Below are 18,897 nucleotides of genomic sequence, written 5' to 3'. Positions count from 1 at the left end.
AGAGCAAGACCCTACAGTCAGCACACAGACTTAAAGTATGAGAATCAGAAATCTGTTTGTGAACTTGTTTAACTCCTAATTCCAGACGGCTATCCGAAAGATGAGATAATATACCAATGGAAACAAAGTTCTGTCGAGGTTGGTGACACACGCTCCTGGCGACTGTATCAATTTGCATTTATCGGATTAAGAAATAGCACAGAGTTTGTCAAGACTACTTCAGGTAAATCAGTTTTCTTAAAACTCACTGTGAACTAGCAATTATCTTTCACTCCATCAGGAATAATTTCTTTTGAGAAACATGAAAAGAACCATTTGTTTAAATGGATCAGTTGTAACTGGAAGGTAAAACTCAGTGTGTGTTTTTTGATGTTTTTGTGCCACCTGTTGTTTGATCACAGTCGGTGCTGAATTGGTTCCAATACAATGATAGATGGCGCATGCAAGTGTAACACTATAGTGTTAATGGCATCAGAGGTATGTGTAGAAGTGTGTCGTTGTTTAAATCAGGATGATCCCATTCTTCGTCAAATTGGAGTTCACACTCTAGTAATTACCATATATTACTATGCAAGATTGAGCAGTGTTCAGAAACAGGAAAATTCCTGCAACGACCTCACAAAAGGGTTATCAATGATTTGTTGGTTAACTACTGACTGATTTCCACAAGCAACCAATGATTTGGTGATGTTTAGACATCTTTGGTGATATGGTTAGAGTCTCTCAGGAGTGATGTACCAGGTACTGAATGAGTTTGTCTTGGCTTTAACAGATTAGTGAAGTTCATATTAATCAATTTACCCAGTGTTGGGTGCATTTTCATTGCAAGGAGAATGTATGCCATCCAGGACAAACTATTGAGAAGGAGGAATTTAAGGAAGACCTCTAAATATTGATAAATCCAATGTTTTTAGAGCATAATTGTATCATGTGAATTTCAATGAGAAACATTGCCTAATCCATTCATGTAAAGTGGATCCCATCAAACATTTTCCACCATCACTCACACTGCTAACTCAGAGTAGAATGTCCATTATATTTCCATTGACAATACTGTTACTCTTGCTGGAAAAAAATTAATACATGGTGCTATTTTTAAAATATTTTAAATTTATTGTTGTTTTACCATCTATTATAGTATAATTGAGGTTATGATTGTACACTATTCTAAGAGAGATAAATGTATTCATTATTTCTTGGCAGAGTGATTTATAAAGGTTGCAGGTTTCCATTCACAGTATGGTGCCTTTGGTTGACACTCTGAGGGAGCCACATGTCAGCTCAGAATTATCACAGATTGGGTGTCTGCCAGCTATTCTTTGAATATGCACAGGGCATAATGCTGTACTCTGGGCCAGTCATGATTCCTACATCCTACCACAGTCTGTCGTGCAGTCAGCATTTGATCCACCAAAACAAACTAATGGTTGGCTACAGAGTAACAGCATGGGTCTTGAATCAATGGGTAATGTCCTTCCAGAAGAATATGACACCGGTGAGTAACACAACCATGGGCAACATAGTTCAGGCGGTTCACAAAACTATTTCTTTCACTTCTTATACATCTTCTATTTCTTTCAAAAGTGTTTCTGCTAAAGTTGGAGCATGTGATCAACATCTTGGTGGTATGCATTTGGGCCGATTGAGTGATCTGCTCTGGCGCTTTGCAATCTCTGAGGGGGTTTGGTGAGGTTTCAAGTGATGTGGGTGGCCTCGAGGACTAGAAGCCCGTGATCAATTCCATTTCTCACCAGTCTTGCTAATGAAAGTATCAAGAGAGATTGAAAATCATCAAGTACGAGAGCGTAAGGTTGACAGGTGTTCACCACGGTCTGTATGATGTCTCTCCCTCTTGTTTGCTGCTCCCGGTGGAAGGTGCCTATGTGTGATGGTCTCTTCCTTTCTCTCGCCCAATGCTCCTGGAGGAACGGTTCCTCTCTCCTTCTCACTCGTTGCTACCAGAGGACACTGCTGGAGCCCTGGGTTTTGGGCAAGGTTTAATTGACGTGGTTTATGGATTGGATTCTGTATTTCATGTTATGTTGTGTCTCTGGTTTCTGGTCACTCCTTTTTTTGTTGCTATTTTGTATAACTTTTATCAGGACAGGTGGATTCTGCGGCCTGCTAATAATGAACAACAAAGCACTAGAACTGAACTGAGATAAGCTGAATATGCCTGGACTCTTTGAATGACTTTCTGGGTTGGTGTTTTATATTCTGTGTTTTCTCACTTGTTTCTTTTTGCCGTTTACAAGATTTACAAGACTTTTTTTTTGTCTGCTGGGGATTTGATGTTTTCCTTTGAATGGGTTCCGTAGTTTTGTTTTTTTCGTGGCTGTCTGTGGGAAGACAAATCTCAAGGTTTTATACTGCACATGTGCTTAGATAATAAATGTACTTTGAATCTTAGAATGAATGGCAGGCAGCTGCATGAAATATGATAGAACAGATCACCGACTGTAGTGTGCTGTCTGGGAACCTCTGGAAAAACTTTGCCAGGGTGGCCTGGTAGTGTAGTGGTTAGCACATTGTTTTACAGTACCAGCGACCTGGGTTCAATTCCCAACCGGTCTATGTAACGAGTTTGTACATTCTCCCCGTGACTGCATGGGTTTTCTCCAGGTGCTCCAGTTTTCTCCCACAGTCCAAAGTTGTACCAATTGGTAGGTTAATTGGTCATTGTAAATTGTCCTGTGAATAGCCTAGGGGTTGCTGGGCAGTGCTGTTTGAAGCGGTGAAGAGCCTACTCCGTGCTCAATTAACAAACAAATAAATAACATTTACAGATTGGTAAATGAGTTTATTACTGCCACATGTACTGAGTTCTAGGAGAATTTTTTGTTCTGTATGCCATCCATACAGAGAATTTCATCACATTAGTACACTGAAATAGTATAAAGAAAAACATCAACTCAATTCAGAATGAAGTGTTACAGTTTGAGAGAAAATGCAGTACAGGCAGACAATAAGATGCAATACATGATGAAGTAGCCTGTGTCATCATGAGTCCATTTTATTGTACAAGAGGTCTATTCAATAGTCTTATAACAACAGGATAGAAGCTGTTCTTGAGCTGGGCGGTAAGTATTTTCAAGCATTTCTATCTTTTGCCTGATGGGAGGGGGGTTGGGAAGAAGATTCATGATCCACTGCTTTGTTCTGCACATCCTTCCTATCATGTAGGCTCGGCCTTTGAGTAGCTGCTGAGGTGAAGAATGGAGCCTGTTTCTGCACTCGCTGCCTGTGACCAACTCCCTCAGCTTCGATACACTCCCAATTCCCAATCCTTTCTTAACTTTCCTCACCTTATTAGATTTGACTTCGGCACATCACATTTATAAATAACTGCATGCTAAAGATACAGAAAAATGTCAACAATTCATTGGTCTCACTCTTTAGTTTTCCTGTTCTCCGAGACATTTCACATTGTGGACTGAAAGGCATATTTGAAATTATCTTGACAACTCATAGAAATATCAAGCTCCATAGAATAGCTATCTCTTATAGATTTCCCCTTGCACAGAGTTCATTGCTAAATGTAGTAAGTGGCACCAAGGCAATCAGCCTGCACTCTGGACTGCAGCAGATACCAGTTTAACCACAATCCACACATAGCTATTGTGATCTGGTATCTCGCTGGCTATCGTTATAGTTTTAATTGTTTTACTTTAAGACTGTAGATGCCTGAATTTGAACTTGAAAATTTAATTTTTAATCACCATGTCTATTATGGAGTTTCTCTCTGAATATACAGTAGATTGGTATTCCTGCACTGTGCACAACCATAATTTATAAGCAGTAGATGTCATAACATAAACACAGGAGACTCTGCAGATGCTGGAAACCTTGAGCAACACAAGCAAAGGTCAGGAAGAACTCAGCAAGTCCGGCAGCATTTATGGAAGGGAATAAACAGTTACTGTTTTGAGCTGAGGTTCTTCATCAGGACTGGAAAAGAAGCCAGAGTGAGAAGTTGGAGCCGGGGAAGGAGCACAAGCTAGCAGGTGATAGGTGAGACCAGGTAAGGGGGAAGGTGGGCGAGTGTGGATAAAAGACAGTCAGGGAGGTGATAGGTGGAAAAGGTAAAGGGCTAAAGAACATGGAATCTGAAAGGAGAACACAGTGGACCATGGAAGAAAGGAAAGGAGGAGCAGCACCAGAGGGAGGTGATGGGCAGTTGAGGAGAAAAGAAGGAGTGAGAGGGGAACAAGCATGGGGAATGGAAAAAGGGAGGGAGGGGGTCAGCAAAATCACCGGGTCAGTAAAATCAATGTGCATGCCGTCAGGTTGGAGGCTATCCTGACAGAGTATGAGGTGTTACTCCTCCAGCCAACATGTTTCAAATGGAACAGGAAGTCGAATTGAAATGTGTGGCCACTGGGGAATCTTTCCTTTGGTCGCGGATAGAACAAAGCTCAACAAAGTGGTCCCCCACTCTACATCAGGTCTCACCGAGACAGCTACACCAGGAGCACCAGATAGAGTAGGTGACCCCGACAGACTCCAGCTGAGTTGTCACTTCACCTGAAAGGACCGTTGGGAACCATGATGATAACATGACGTGAAATTTGTTTTGAACCTTTCAAGGGCCGTTGCTGTTATTTTGATGCAACTAAATTGGAAACATTGAAAAATGTTTCTTTTCTATAATTTTAGAAGACAATTACTATTGTTACTAAATTCATTTAATGAGACTTGAAACTAAAACTGAGAAACTTTTGATAGTACATGAGCTATCCTTGAAAATGTGCAGAGAAACCGCAGCGTGTGATTAACCTGGTGCCATTGATTACAATGCACGTAGCATGCCATCCTCATGCTGACTGCTCACTGAAAGAATCTTACTTTCCATTAACTTCATTGCTTTGCCTGGCCCCACACTTTGGGATCAGGTTCAATTTCATTAGTGTAGGCATCAGTTAAAAAAATAATAATTTGTATTCCTAACAGGTAGTCTGTATCTTTCACACAGGAAATACATTGTAGTCAGAGCAGATAAATAAAGTTGTCCAGGAAATGAATTTCATTTAGGAAGCAGTGAAGAATCAGTACGGCATTGAAGAAAAGTGATTTCTCAATTTTAATTTGCTAATGGATGTTTTATTGGATAAGGTAGAAAGCCTGAGCAATGTCTTGTGCATATAGAAGGTTTGAAGGTCCTCCATAGACAACCACAAAATACAATGTAAGCATTAATTATATGATCAATGGAACGAGTACAGACTTGGGCTGCAAGACGTTCGGCAACCATTCAGTGCCAGTTGGCACATCTTCAAATGTCATATTGAATAAACTTTGTTACAGTTCTCAGCAACTACTTAATATTGAGTTATTTGTGTCATCTACCCAAGAGGGTAGATGAGGATGGGATAGTAAGAGTACATAGTATATGGACCTTAGCAAGGCCGTTGAGAAAGTCAATTATGACAGGCTAGTCTGGAAATTTAGATTGCATGGGAGCCTGGGAGAAAGTGGATTAGAATCAATTAGCTCAGTAATAGGAAACACGGGGTCACAGTCAAGGAATGTTTGTTGGACAGGAACTGGAACCCTCTGTCTTTTGGTGTGAACGTACAAGGCATAGCTAGAGAGTTGGCAGATGAGACTAAAGTAGGTGGTGTGTCAGATAGTGTAGAAGGTTATGAACAGTTGCAGGGGCAACTTTATCAGCTGGGTATGAGGACTGAAGATTGGCAAATTGCTTTCAGTCTAGATAAAGTTGAGTTGTATCATTTTGGAGGATAAACCTCTGGGGAAATCGATTGTCTGTCATTGGCTGGGTTAACAGATTTTGAAATACAGTCCCTGCCACATCTGTGGTGCTTGAGCTTTTGCCTGTAAACAGTCTTGCTGGATTACTGTCAAAGAGCCAGTCATTCTAATACTAGAGCTATTCAAGGTCATCCTTTAGATCAAGGGTTCCCAACCTGGGCTAAACAGACCTCTTGCTTAATGGAATTAGTTCATAGCATAAAAAAGATTGGAAACCCCTGCTTTGGAAACATTTGCAGTTGGCTCAATTAAACTAATTAGCCTTCTGAAGCCTAAGCTGAGCCTATTGGATCCTGACTGCGCAGCATGTCAGAAGGTGCCACGAAGACAACCATTGAAGGAGTTCTATGTCTGGATGCAATTCAAATGATGAGTTTCTAAATTACGTTTAGAATTTTTTTGATAGTTTTAATTCTTCCATCATAATCCAATGTATGTTTTCATAGTTGGTCACAGACGAGAACTAAAGTGTGAGGCTGATGGCGAAAGGGGAATTAGGTTACGGCTGTCATTATTCCAGTGGAGACTGCATGAATCTGAGGAAACTGTAGGAATTGTGTATCCAAAATGAAGGATAAGTCAAGAACTTGTTGTCTGGCAGAGCAGGTTTAAGAGATTGTATCATCTATTCCTGTATCTTTGCTTATGTTGTTATGTTCACATATGTGATATATGTGGCAAAGAATGTATTTTAATTTTTTTGTCCTGATGGTCTTCTTGATCTGTGGAATTAAAAAGCTTGATTTAAGTTTGTTGAAGGCATCTTGGTGATGAATCAAAGGTGGTGATTAATCTGACTAAGTGGTGCCACAACAACAACCTTTCATTCAATGTCAGCAAGACCAAGAAGATGATTATTGACTTCACGAGGAGGATAACAGAGATCCATAAGCTAGTCCCTCATCGGGAAACAGTGGTGAAGATGGTCAGCAACTTTAAATTCCTCATGTTATCATTTCAGAAGATTTTTCCTGCATCCAGCATGAACGTGCCATTATGAAGAAAGCACCATAGCACCTCTACTTTCTTAGATGTTAGCAATGATTCGGCATGTCCTCTAAAACGTTGAGAAACATCTGTGAAGGTGTGATGGAGAATATGTTGATTGCTCGCATCATGGCTTGATATGGAAACACCAATGTCTTTGTACAGAATTTGGCTCAGTCCATCACTGGTAAAGCCCTTCCCAACATTGAGGACATATACATAGAGTGCTATCATGGGAAAGCAGCATTCATCATAAATGACCCCACCATGGTCTCTTTTCACTGCTGCTTTCCGGAAGAATGTTGGGAGCTTCAGGGCTTACACCACCAGGTTGAGTGTGGTCTTACCTTGACTCTGTGTGTGCTTCTTATATTTATTGTGATTGCCTGCAAGAAAAGGAATCTCAGGGCTGAATATGGTGACATAAATGTACTCTAATAATAAATGTACTTTGACATTCGAACTTTGAACTTTGGGAAATCAAAACTTTATAGTTACAGTATTATGTTTGCAACATGCTCAAATTATCATTGTTTATTCTTGTGTACATTAAAAAGAGCCCAGCTATTTAGCATGGTATAGTATTATGAGGTTATGAAGTGAGTCATGGGACATTTCTGTTAAGTATAGGGATACTTCAAACACTTTTCCACAGAAACTTTAACGAAAACAAGAATTTATTTTATTAGAAACATAAATACATATTTGGGTCATATGTATATGTACTGTCTATTTATGCAATTCCTCTGTGAAAAGTAAGAATTCAAGGGAATCTCCAGAATGTCTTTCCTTCTGGAAAATGGGTAATATGCCATTGTTATCTGACACATCAATCGCCAGAAGCCAGTTCATTTAATGTTGAGTGAACTTTTCTTTTCATCACTGCCATCCATTTATTAATGCTACTATATAATATTCATGCTTGTAAAGATTATAAGTTTCCTTAAGTGTTACATTCTCTTGGAATGGCTGCAAGACAATTGCAATTCTCCTTATTGACATTTACATTGGGTACTCTGTGAAGTTTTCATCAGCTATCATCATGTTGCATCCTCAATGGACCTCTGTGACACATCATTCCTGCAATTACTTATTAGTATTCCAGTGACCTTCCCTTAGTATTTAGAATGGATTTCATCTTAGTCTTGAAAACTGTTAAAGTTCAAGGTAAATTTATTATTAAAGTACATAAATGTCACCATATACAACACTGAGATCCATTTTCTTGTGGGCATACTTAATAAATCCACAATAGAGTAATAACCATAATAAAATCAATGAAAGACCATACTAACTTGGTCATTCAACCAGTGTACAAAAGATGAAAAACTGTGCAAATACAAACAGAAATCAATAATAATAATAATAAATAAGCAACAAATATCAAGAATAAGAGATGAAGAATCCTTGAAAGTGAGTCCATAGGTTGTGGGAACGTTTCAATAATAGGGCAAATTATTTTGAGTGAAATTATCCCTTTTGTTCAAGAGACTGAAGGTTAAGGGGTAATAACTGATCCTGTACTGGGTAATATGAGTCCTGAGGTTCCTTTATCTTTTTTATGATGGCAGCAATAAGAAGAGAGCAAATTCTGGGTGGTGCAGGTCCCAGATGATAGATGCTGCTTTCCTGTGACAACGTTTGGTGTAGATGTGCTCAATGTGGGGAATGTAGTGCGTAATGAAATATTGTCTTGCTCTAAGAACAGTTTCCATCCTGTGATGCAATCAGTTCTTCATAATTGCGCTTATGTGCTGGGCCCAGAAAAGGTCCGCTAAAATAATAACACAGAGGAATTTAAAGTTGCTGACCCTCTCCACCATTGATCCTCCAATGAGGTCTGGATCATGGAGCTCTGGTTTCCTCCTCCCGAAGTCAATAATCATTTCCTTGATATTTCTGGCATTGAGCAAGAGGCTGTTGTTATGGCACCACTCAGCAGATTTTTAATCTCCCTCCTATATGCTGATTCATCGCTACCTTTAATTGACACCTAAAGACAATGGTATCATCAGCAGACTTGAATATAGCATTGGAGCTGCGCTTAGCCACACAGTCATAAGTGTAAAGTGAGTAGAACAGGGGGCTGAGCACACATCCTTGTGGTGTATTTCTGCTGATGGAGATCATGGAGGAGAGGTTGCTGCCAATCTGATCTGACTGTGATCTGGAAGTAAGGAAATTGAGGATCCAATTGCACAAGGAGGTATTGAGGCCATGGTCTAGAAGCATATTGATTAGTTTTGAGGGGCTGATGGTACTGAATGCTGAGGGCAATAGAGAGCATCATGATGTGTGCATCTTTGCTATCAAGATGCTGCAGGGTGAGTGAAGAGCCAATGAGATAGCATCTGCTCTGGTAGACAAATTGAAGCCAATCCAAGTTGCTTCTCAGGGAGTTTATATGTTTCATCACCAACCCCTGAAAACACTTCATCACGGTGGATGTAAGTGCTACTTGATGATAATCATTGAGGTAGGTTACCACATTTTTCTTAGGCACCGGTATAATTGAAGCCTTTTGGTAGCAAGTAGGCATTTTAGACTGCCAAAGCAAGAGGTTAAAGATGTCAGTGAACAGTCCAGCAAGTTGATCACCACAGGTTTTTAATACTTGGCCAGGTACCCCATCTGGGCTGGTCCTATTTTGTCAGTTCACCCTCAAGAAGGCCACTCACACATTGGCCTCAATGACTGCAATTTCAGGACCATTGAGGGCTGTGGGAGTCCATGATGGTTTCTCCATGTTTTGATCATCAGAGCAAGCACAGAAGGCATTGGGAGTGAAGCCTTGTTATCACCTATGATATCTGATTTAATTTTTTAAGAGGTGATTGTCTTCTAGTCCTGCCACAATAGTCAAGTATACTTCATTGCTTCAAGTTTGCCATTTCACCCATGACAAGGCTTTCTGGAGATTGTACTGTACCTATTCTAAATTTCTTCGTCACCAGACGTGAATGCCTCTGATCTGGCCCTCAGCAGATTGTAGTTCTTATGGGCCATCCAGGGCCTCTGATTGGGGAAGACTCTAAATGATTTTGTGGGAACACACTTGTCTACAACTGCATTGATAATGTCTGTGACAACCATGGTGTATTCATTCAGATCCACAGATGAGTCCTTGAACACGGCCCAGTCCACCAACTTGAAGTGATCCTATAGCCGCTCCTCTGCCACCTGTGATCATCCCTTTGTTGTCCTTATCTCTGGAACCTTGCTCTTTAACCTCTGACTGTATGCAGGTAGAAGGACAGCCAAGTGATCCAATTTACTGAAATGTCATCTGTGCATGGAATGGTGGGCATTTCTTATCTTAGTATAACAGTGATCTAGCATGTTAGGACCTCTGGTGCCACAGGTTATTTGCTGATGGTAATTACAGTGTTTTCTTCAAACAAGCCTGGTTGAAGTCCCTGACTAAGATTTGAAATGCTTCAGGATGGACAGTTTCTTGTTTGCAGATGGCATCATGCAATATCTCAGGCACTTGTTTATATATAAACTGCAGTCAGGATTATGGAGGAGAACTCCCCAGGCAAATAGAACAGATGGCATTTGACCATTAAGTTCTAGGTGGGGAACACAAGTTCAACAAAACCGCCGCATCGGAGCACCACAGAGAGTTTATCTTGAAACTTATAGCTTTACACTTTGCTTTTTCTGAATCAGCAGTTCAGCCCATTCTGTAAATCGAGAAGCCTTTGGGTTTGATTGCTGTATCAAGCTTGCTGGAAGAAAGTCACGTATCACACAGACATAGAACACAACAATCTCTCATTTCTCTCTGATACAGCAAACTTGCCCTCAGGTCCTCAATTTTGTTCTCCAGTGACTGATCCCTTTGTGTTTCAGCTTGACTTGAAGTTCCCCACCACTTCCTTCCTCACTCCAGGCGTGGCGATGAGCCTTTGTCCGCCAAAAGGTACTTGGCTTGCTGAGACTTCAGAAGATCGTGAAATCTGTAGTTCATTAAATCAATTTAAATATATGTTGCTTAAAGGACAATTATATGCTGCAGATTGCAGTGAGAGTAATACAAAGCAGGTATACTTAGAGGTATTGTATATAGCCTGCAGAATGTTGCCATGGTTCATCGGCGCCATCTTAATGGTCAAGTCAAGATAAAACAATGCAAGTCTTTTTCGACCCATGTCGGTTGAATGTTTAAACACTAAGCAGAACACATCAGTTCATCTTAGTTCTAGCAAAAGACTGGGGAACTATGAGCTGTGTTATTACTACATTACACTTTGAATTATGTGAATAAAAATAATGAGAATTGAAGCAAAATCATGAATTCTATTATCTCAGCAGGATCAGCAGATGCATTTTATACTGTTAGCAAAAGTTATAAAATATTGCGTTTGTCTACTCTGTGCCATTTAATTATATAATCTGTACTGGGTCAATCAGAGTTGACACTTTCTCAATACTAAGAATTGAAAAGTAAGCAGGTAATTACATTTGTCCATTTTCTTTAGCTTTCCAATGTAATGTTGATCAAACTCATTATCATTATTATTGCAGCCACCTTTTTTCCTTTTTGGTCCCTCTTGGCAGATCGCTGTTAGGTTTCCTTCCCTACTTACCATAAGATCAGGTCCAATAAATCAGGTTTCAATAAAGTAAATAAGCTATGGTGCAGCACATACGCAATACTGGAGGAACACAGCAGATAAGGCAGTATCTAGGGAAATTTATGTTGGAGGCTACCTAGACAGAATATGAAGGTCTCAGCCCGAAACATTGATTTTTTATTCATTTCCATAGGTGCTGCATGTCCTGCTGAGTTTTCTTCAGTGTTTTGTGTGTGTTACTCTGGAATTCCAGCATCTGTAGAATTTTGTGTGTTTATGTTATGGTGTACTTCTTGTAAAAGATTCCCTGGTAGATATAGCAATATATTATCTAAAATCTGAAACAAATTAAGCCGAGAGGATTGACTACATATTTAAACCACATTAGCTGTCCTACCCTGCACCATTTAAGTCTTGTGAAGATGTTCCTGATTTGGAATTGCCATGTTCTATTCTTGGCATCAATCTCGGATAGTAACACAGAAGCTAACGCAGAATATGCATTTAAAGGAATATTCATATTTTAATTCTTCTTCTGAAGAACATTTTGGATAATAAAGGTCATTTTATTTTAATGTTAATAATCTGAAAATAGGTGGGTTTTTCTACTATGGAACTACTAGCAGTTTTTAACATGAACACAGAAGTACTGTGTTGTTTGGTAGAAGTGTACTGTTGAATTTCCCAGAAATGAGAATTGTAGGACTATGAAGGGAATAGGTAAAAGAAAACATTTTAGCTATGTTGTTTTACTAATTATGAAAAGTAAGAGTTCTTAGTTGATTCCATATTTTTAACTTTTATATTTGTTTAAAATCAATTCTACCTGCTTTAATTTTTTTCACATTTTGAAATGCCAGCCAAGTTCAGAAACATTGAGAAAAGTTTTTACAGTCAGCAAAACTGGGATTGAGGATTTTTGCCTTTCAAACAAAGGTTCCAGTGGGATTCTAACAACAGAGCGTTGCTTTCGCTTAACCAAGTCATCCAATTACATTGAAGATCTATTATGCCTCATATTTTGGCTTCAGGCTAGCTTAGCCTGTGATACTTGTCTTTCAAAGTGACAGAAGGTAAACCGGAATAGGAAATTCAGGGGGCAAACAAGAGCAACAGACCTTACTCAGTACCATCAAAGCCAGTTTTTCTTCTGTCTCCAGATTGATTCTGGACACATATTTAGCAGATACACAAGGTACTTAAAGAAAACTTGAATAAGCAAAAAGAATAAAATAGAAATAAAAGCTACGAATGCTGGAAATCTGACATGAAAACAGAAAAATCTGTGAAAAAGAGAAACAGTGTTTAGGTTTGTGAATAATTTTATTTTGAATGAAAAGCATTATTTCTCTATGGAGACTTGATTACAAGTTTCTTAAAAGTAAACATTTTGTTATTATATTTATTTTTGTTTAAATGTTTGAATACATTTAGTGAAGTGATTAAGTTTAAAATCAAATAAAAAAGCTGCTTCTTGATTACCTATATTGGAATTCTTGTTTGTGAATTGTCATTGGAGTGTTATGAGCATGAAGTGTAAGGGAATTCAGTTCTTACGCAAGATGAAGCTGAATCACTGTTTTGCATTTGGCTACTCCGGCATCAAGCCTACAGCATTGTCAGAAGCTTTTTTGCCCATATGCTGGTGCTTCTGTTCCACATGTGCTTCTCTGCTATGTGACTTAATCTTAGGCATCAACTTGCTTCCCTCATAGTTAAAATGCATTGGAATCAGAACCAGGTTTATTATCACCGGCGTTTGTCATGAAATTTGTTAATTTAGCAGCAGCAGTTCAATGCAATACATGATACAAAAGAACAAAAAATAATAGTAATAAATAAATAAGTAGATAAATTACATATATTGAATAGATTAAAATCATGCAAAAATCAGAAATAACATATATTAAAACAGTGAAGTAGTGTCCAAGGGTTCAATGTCCATTTGGGAATCAGATGGCAGAGGGGAAGAAGCTGTTCCTGAATCGTTGAACATGTGCCTTTAGGCTTCTGTACCCCCTGCCTGATGGTAACAGTGAGAAAAGGGCATGCCTGGGTGCTGGAGGTCCTGAATAATGGACGCTGCCTTTCTGTGACACTGCTCCTTGAAGATGACCTGGGTACTTTGTAGGTTAATACCCAAGATGGAGCTGACTAAATTTACAACCCTCTGCAGCTTCTTTTGGCCCTGTGCAGTAGTTCTTTTTTATCCTGTAATTCAGAGATGCCTTTTAAATTCTGTATTAAACTTTTTGGGGATTCTCTTAATATATGGCTCCATATTTTGGATTATAACACACATTACTGGTTAGTTCATTTCATTTGCTCGTTTAGGAATGTCCAACATTCTGTTCTTTTATCACAAAATAATAGTTGTTTAATATGTCTACTATTTCCTTTTTTCACGTGTTATATATTATCAGTTTGAAACAGCCCACATTGATCCTCTCCAGTCTTTTCCCTGTCATATGTATATGTATATTTTAAGTAGAATTTGTTATCCTCTTGCAAGTTTCTTTCCAAATTCACTCCTGGAGTTTTTAATAGTTGCTCATCTTTTATCTTTTGTTGTACTCTCTCAGTTACCATGATACTGTATGTGGTTGCACTATTTTTTTCATTTCTCTATGATTCTTTCAATTTTACATTGCCTCTTGCTTCTTTGGCAAAAGAGCTCTTGGACTTTAAGGTAAAAGCTGGTGCTTCATTGAAAGAATCTTACTTTTTTTAAACCTGTAACTGATTTATTCAATTAGTCAATGAATGAAATTGTACTGAGGCAGGTATTAAGTAAATCTAACATCTCTGCAATTGATTCATATTTCTTCAGAAAAATTGCATAGAATGCAATCATATTATGACTGTTATTAAATAAATGTTCACATCATATTAAGCTGTTAAATTGATTTGATTTATTATTCATTTCTGTTTTAATGTAGAATGCCAGCTGGTTGGTTCCAGAATATATTGCACCAGATAATAGTCCTGAATACACTCAAGAAATTTATTCCTGTTTTTGATAGAAATCTGTCTGCTTACCCCAATTTATACTGAAGCTAAAATCTCTTAATATAACCACTCTGCATTTTCCACTTCCTTCATCATTGTTTGCATTTTGCATAGTGTCACTTTCAATTTGCTATCTGGATGTCTGTGCACAACGATAACTGTCTTAAATCCCCTTCTGTTTCTGAGGTCCATGTATGAAGTTTGCACTGTAACCTTAATCCCCATTATGGCCTTTCTCATCATTAGTATCTAAGGCTGTTTCTCACATATCCTCATTTGAGGATTTCCCCATTTCCCCCATAGATCTCATTATTTCTCATTATAGTCTGCTATAATTTACCATATGTTCATTTAGCTTTGTACATTTAATAAAGAGTAGTCTTTTGGTCGCACACATTTCTATCCCATAGCTCTAATGACCTAAGTGTGGATTTGTTGTTTTTATCCTTCTGATTTAATTAGCTTGCATATTCTACTTTATTTCCCCTTAGAACCTGAATTAGAATTCATGAATTATATTTACTTTTATTTTTAAATTATATTTTTCTGTCTTTTTAACCCTGAACTTTAATCCATGTTTTTGAGTCTGCCCTATTTATCCTTTCTGCAAAGATATTGGACAAGCTTGGTGGAGCTCCGTTAATGGAACAATTCCTTCCAATCCCAGCACTTGGTGCCAGTCTTCTTCTTGCAAGGCAGTTGTTCAAAGCCGATTCACTTCCTCTCTGGGTTTATGGCTCCTGATGTGACCTGTACGTGGGAACTTCAAATGCTTTCACAGATGGGGAGCTGTCACATTACACTTACCACTTCTGGACAACTCACCCCTCCATTCTTTGTCACTTTTTCCATTTCACTTACTCTGTATATTAGCAGTCACACCATTCCCTCCATGGCACTTATACTCACTACAGCACATTAAGAGGACATTCAGCTTATCGAGATCATTCTGGCTCTTATAAGAGAAATAGTATCAATCCTTTTCCACTGGTCTTACTGCAATTTATTTTCCCTCAATTGCCTATCCTCCTCCAGCTGCCCATCAACTCCCTTTTTGTTCCACCTCCTTCTACTACCCATAGTGCTTTCCCCTTTCATTCCTTCTTCACCTTCCCTGCTTATCCCCACTCCCATCCCTTGATCTTTCCCCTTACTGGTTTTCCACCTGGCACCTACCAGCCTTCTCCTTCCCACCCTCCCCCACCTTCTTCATAGGGCCCCTGCTCCCTCCCTCTTCAGTCCTGATGAAGGGTCTCGGCCGGAAACGTTAACTGTTCATTTCCACGGATGCTGCCCGACCTGCTGAGTTCCTCCAGCGGGTTATGTGTGTTGCCTATCCAATTACTCGTTTAAGGCAGTGGTTAATTCTGTTTCTACTGCATTTTAAAGCGGTGAATTCTAGACCATATTTATTCACTGAGCAAATAAGTTATTTTCTTGGATTCCATTTGTAACTTATGGCCAAAATTATAACCAGTGCCCTCTGGGCCTTGAACAGTTCAACAGTATAAGCACAAGAAATCTCTTGTGCATATGCTGGAAATCCAGAGCAACACATCCAACGTACTGGAGGAAAACAGCAGGTCAGACTGCATCTATGTAGGTGAATGAGCACCCCATGTTTCAAGCCGAGACCATTCATCAGGACTTCTCACAAACCCTCAAGTACTGAAGTTCTCAATTTTGCACCCTATACACTATGCAGCCTGTTTGCAAAAAGTTTATACGCCCACCTGTGTAATACAGATTTCTCCAGTTCTGTAGTACTACATTCGCATTGTAAAGATTCATTATGCTAGTTACATTACTTTTGAGCATTGTTTCATAGGAAACTGAGTCCTGAATACATGTACAATTGCAATTGATGCATCTATTTTTACAGTGCATTCACACAACACGCTACAGTGCCAGTGACCTTGGTTCATTTCCCACCGATACCTGTATGCTCTCCCTGTGACAGCATGGGTTTCCTTCGGGTGCTCTGGTTTCCTCCCACAGTCCAAAGACATACCGGTTGATAGGTTATTTGATCATTGTAAGTTGTGCCATGATTAGGTTAGGATTAAATGGGGGACTGCTGGGCATCATGGCTTGAAGTGCTGCTATTTCGTATTATGTCTCAATAAATAGATATAAAATTAAAAGATCTTCAGGTAAGATAAAATGAGTTACCATTTTATTGACACTTTACTCCTGTCTTCAAAATTCCCTTTTTCCTTTGGGGTAATATTATTCATTTTAAGTTATTGTATGATCAGCAATATTATAATTGCAGCGCTCATTATAGCACTGTAACCAAAAACCAAATACTTTGGTTCTGTAATGAGATGCTGGCACAGCAGAAGTGCCTCTGAAAGCAGAGGATGCATCAAAATAAGTGACTATTCTGAGAAGCTTCATTAAATAGTTGGTGTCATCACATTTACTTGTAACATAAAGTGGGTGTACAATGGATCTACTATTATTACTGTCAATTTTATAATGACACAGGTAGATCTTACAAAAATAGGACTGGCAATTCAAAAGTTGTTTTTGTTTAACTGCTTGTCAAGAACTCTTTTGTGATATTCACAAATTCAAATCAAAATGTTATGGATTGAATGGCAGTTCAAACCGCACAGCTCTGATAAATGTTTGCATTTAAATGAACAGAAAACCTTAGATCCTTCCATTAAACCACACAGAATGATATATTGCAAAAGTTTTACTGCTGTATTAAAAGAAGTAGGAGTGGTTTTTCAGTTTCTCAATCCTTTTCCACCATTTAAATGGATTGTAGCTGAGCAGAACACCTGTTCTGTTTGTTCCATTTGAAATCCCTATGGTTGGACACCTTGATCAAGTTCAATTCCTCAATGCCATGTTAAAAAGTTTTCATTGGTAGAATACCACAACTTTGTCAAGAGAATGAAGAACAAAACTGAGGACCTGGGGGCAAGTTAGGTGTATCGAAAGGAAATGAGAAATCGATGTGTTCTGTGTTTTACCATGTCATGGTTTATTCCCAGCACACCTGATACATTGACCATACATGAAGGCTTCTTGATACACAGGATAGACTGAACTGCTGATTCAGTAAAGGCAAAGGACAAAGGCGTGTGTTTCATGATAAACTATCTGTAGTGCTCTGATGTGGCAGTTTTGTTGATCTTGTCTTCCTCTGACCTTGAACATCTAATAGCCAAATGCTGTCCATTCCATTTGCCTAGGGAGCTCTCCTCCATAATCCTGACAGCAGTTTACATAGCGCCAGCGGCCAGTTGTAAACAGGTGCTTGAGATGACGCATGATGCCGTCTCCAAACAAGAAACACTCCATCTAGATAAATTTCATGTCATAGTCAGAGATTTCAGGTTTGTGTGAAGAAATCCCTGCCCAAGCATCAGCATATAATCTGTTGCACCAGAGGTCTCAACACACTAGATCACTGTTATACTAAAATAAGAAATGCCTACCATTCCATGTCAGACCACATTTCAGCAGATCTGATTGCTTGGCTGTCCTTTTCCCACCTGCACACAAGAAGGGGTTTAAGAGCAAGGCTCCGGAAATTAGCACAACAAAGAAGTATGTTCCCATTCAGTTAAGATCGGCAATAACATTTTCCCCACAATCTTCATCAGCACTGGTGCACCACAAGGTTGTGTTCATAGCCTCCTGCTCTAATTGCACTTGTGACTGTGTGGCTAAGCAGAGCTCCAAAGCCATATTCAAGTTTGCTGATGACACCACTGTTGCAGTCCAAGTAAAAGGTAATGATGAATCAGCATATAGGAGGAAGATTGAATATCTGGCTGAGTTTAGGAAAGAGACAGAGCTTAGTAACATAGTGTCATGACAACAAACTTTCCCCCAAAGTCAACAAAACAAAAGAGTTGATCACTAACTTCAGGACAATGGGTGGTGCACATGTTCCTGTTAACATCAATGGATTGAATTTGAGAGGTTTGAGAGCTTCAAGTTTCCAGGAGTGAACATCCCCAGTTGCGTATCCTAGTCCATGCCATGGCCATAAAAGCATACCATTGTTTCTACTTCTTCAGAAGGCTTAAGAAATTCATCGGATCCCCATCAACCCTTACAATTTTTGTTGATGCATCACAAAAAGCACCCTAATTGAATTCATAGTGGCTTGCTATAGCAACTGCACATGGCTGCAAGAAACTACAGCGCATTGTAATCAGCTTAGCACATTAAGGAAATCAGCCTCCTCTCCATCATATTTGTCCATACTTCTCAGTGTGTCTCAGTAAAGCAGCCAGCATAATCAAAGACCCCAAGTCGTTTTCTCTTCTCCCCAACAGGCCGAACATACAAAAGCTTGAAAGCATGTACCAACAGCTTAAGGAAAGCTTCTATCCCACTTACAATACTATTGAAAAGATTCCTAATACAATAGAATTGACTCTCTACCTCATTATGATCTTACATCTTATAGTCTACATGCACTGTACTTTATCTGTAACTGTTACATTTTATTCTGCATTCTGTTACTGTTTTTATCTTGTTCTACCTCAATGCATTGTATAATATTTTGATCTGTATGAAC

The 18,897-nt window shown here is 39.0% G+C and overlaps 1 protein-coding gene across 1 annotated transcript in view; it reads left to right on the top strand.

Annotated features, from left to right (window-relative positions):
* gabrg2 (gamma-aminobutyric acid type A receptor subunit gamma2) overlaps nucleotides 1-18,897 on the top strand; it is an 89,457-nt gene that overhangs the window by 19,467 nt on the left and 51,093 nt on the right. The window contains exon 6 of the mRNA XM_059989948.1: nucleotides 86-223. Coding sequence (XP_059845931.1) covers nucleotides 86-223 — 138 coding nt within the window. The remainder of the gene's footprint in view (nucleotides 1-85; nucleotides 224-18,897) is intronic.

Source organism: Hypanus sabinus, chromosome 15 (genome assembly GCF_030144855.1).
Source record: "Hypanus sabinus isolate sHypSab1 chromosome 15, sHypSab1.hap1, whole genome shotgun sequence".
Lineage (NCBI taxonomy): Eukaryota > Metazoa > Chordata > Chondrichthyes > Myliobatiformes > Dasyatidae > Hypanus > Hypanus sabinus.
The sequence above is the reverse complement of the archived record's forward strand: the minus strand, read 5'-3'. Positions and strand labels throughout refer to the sequence as shown.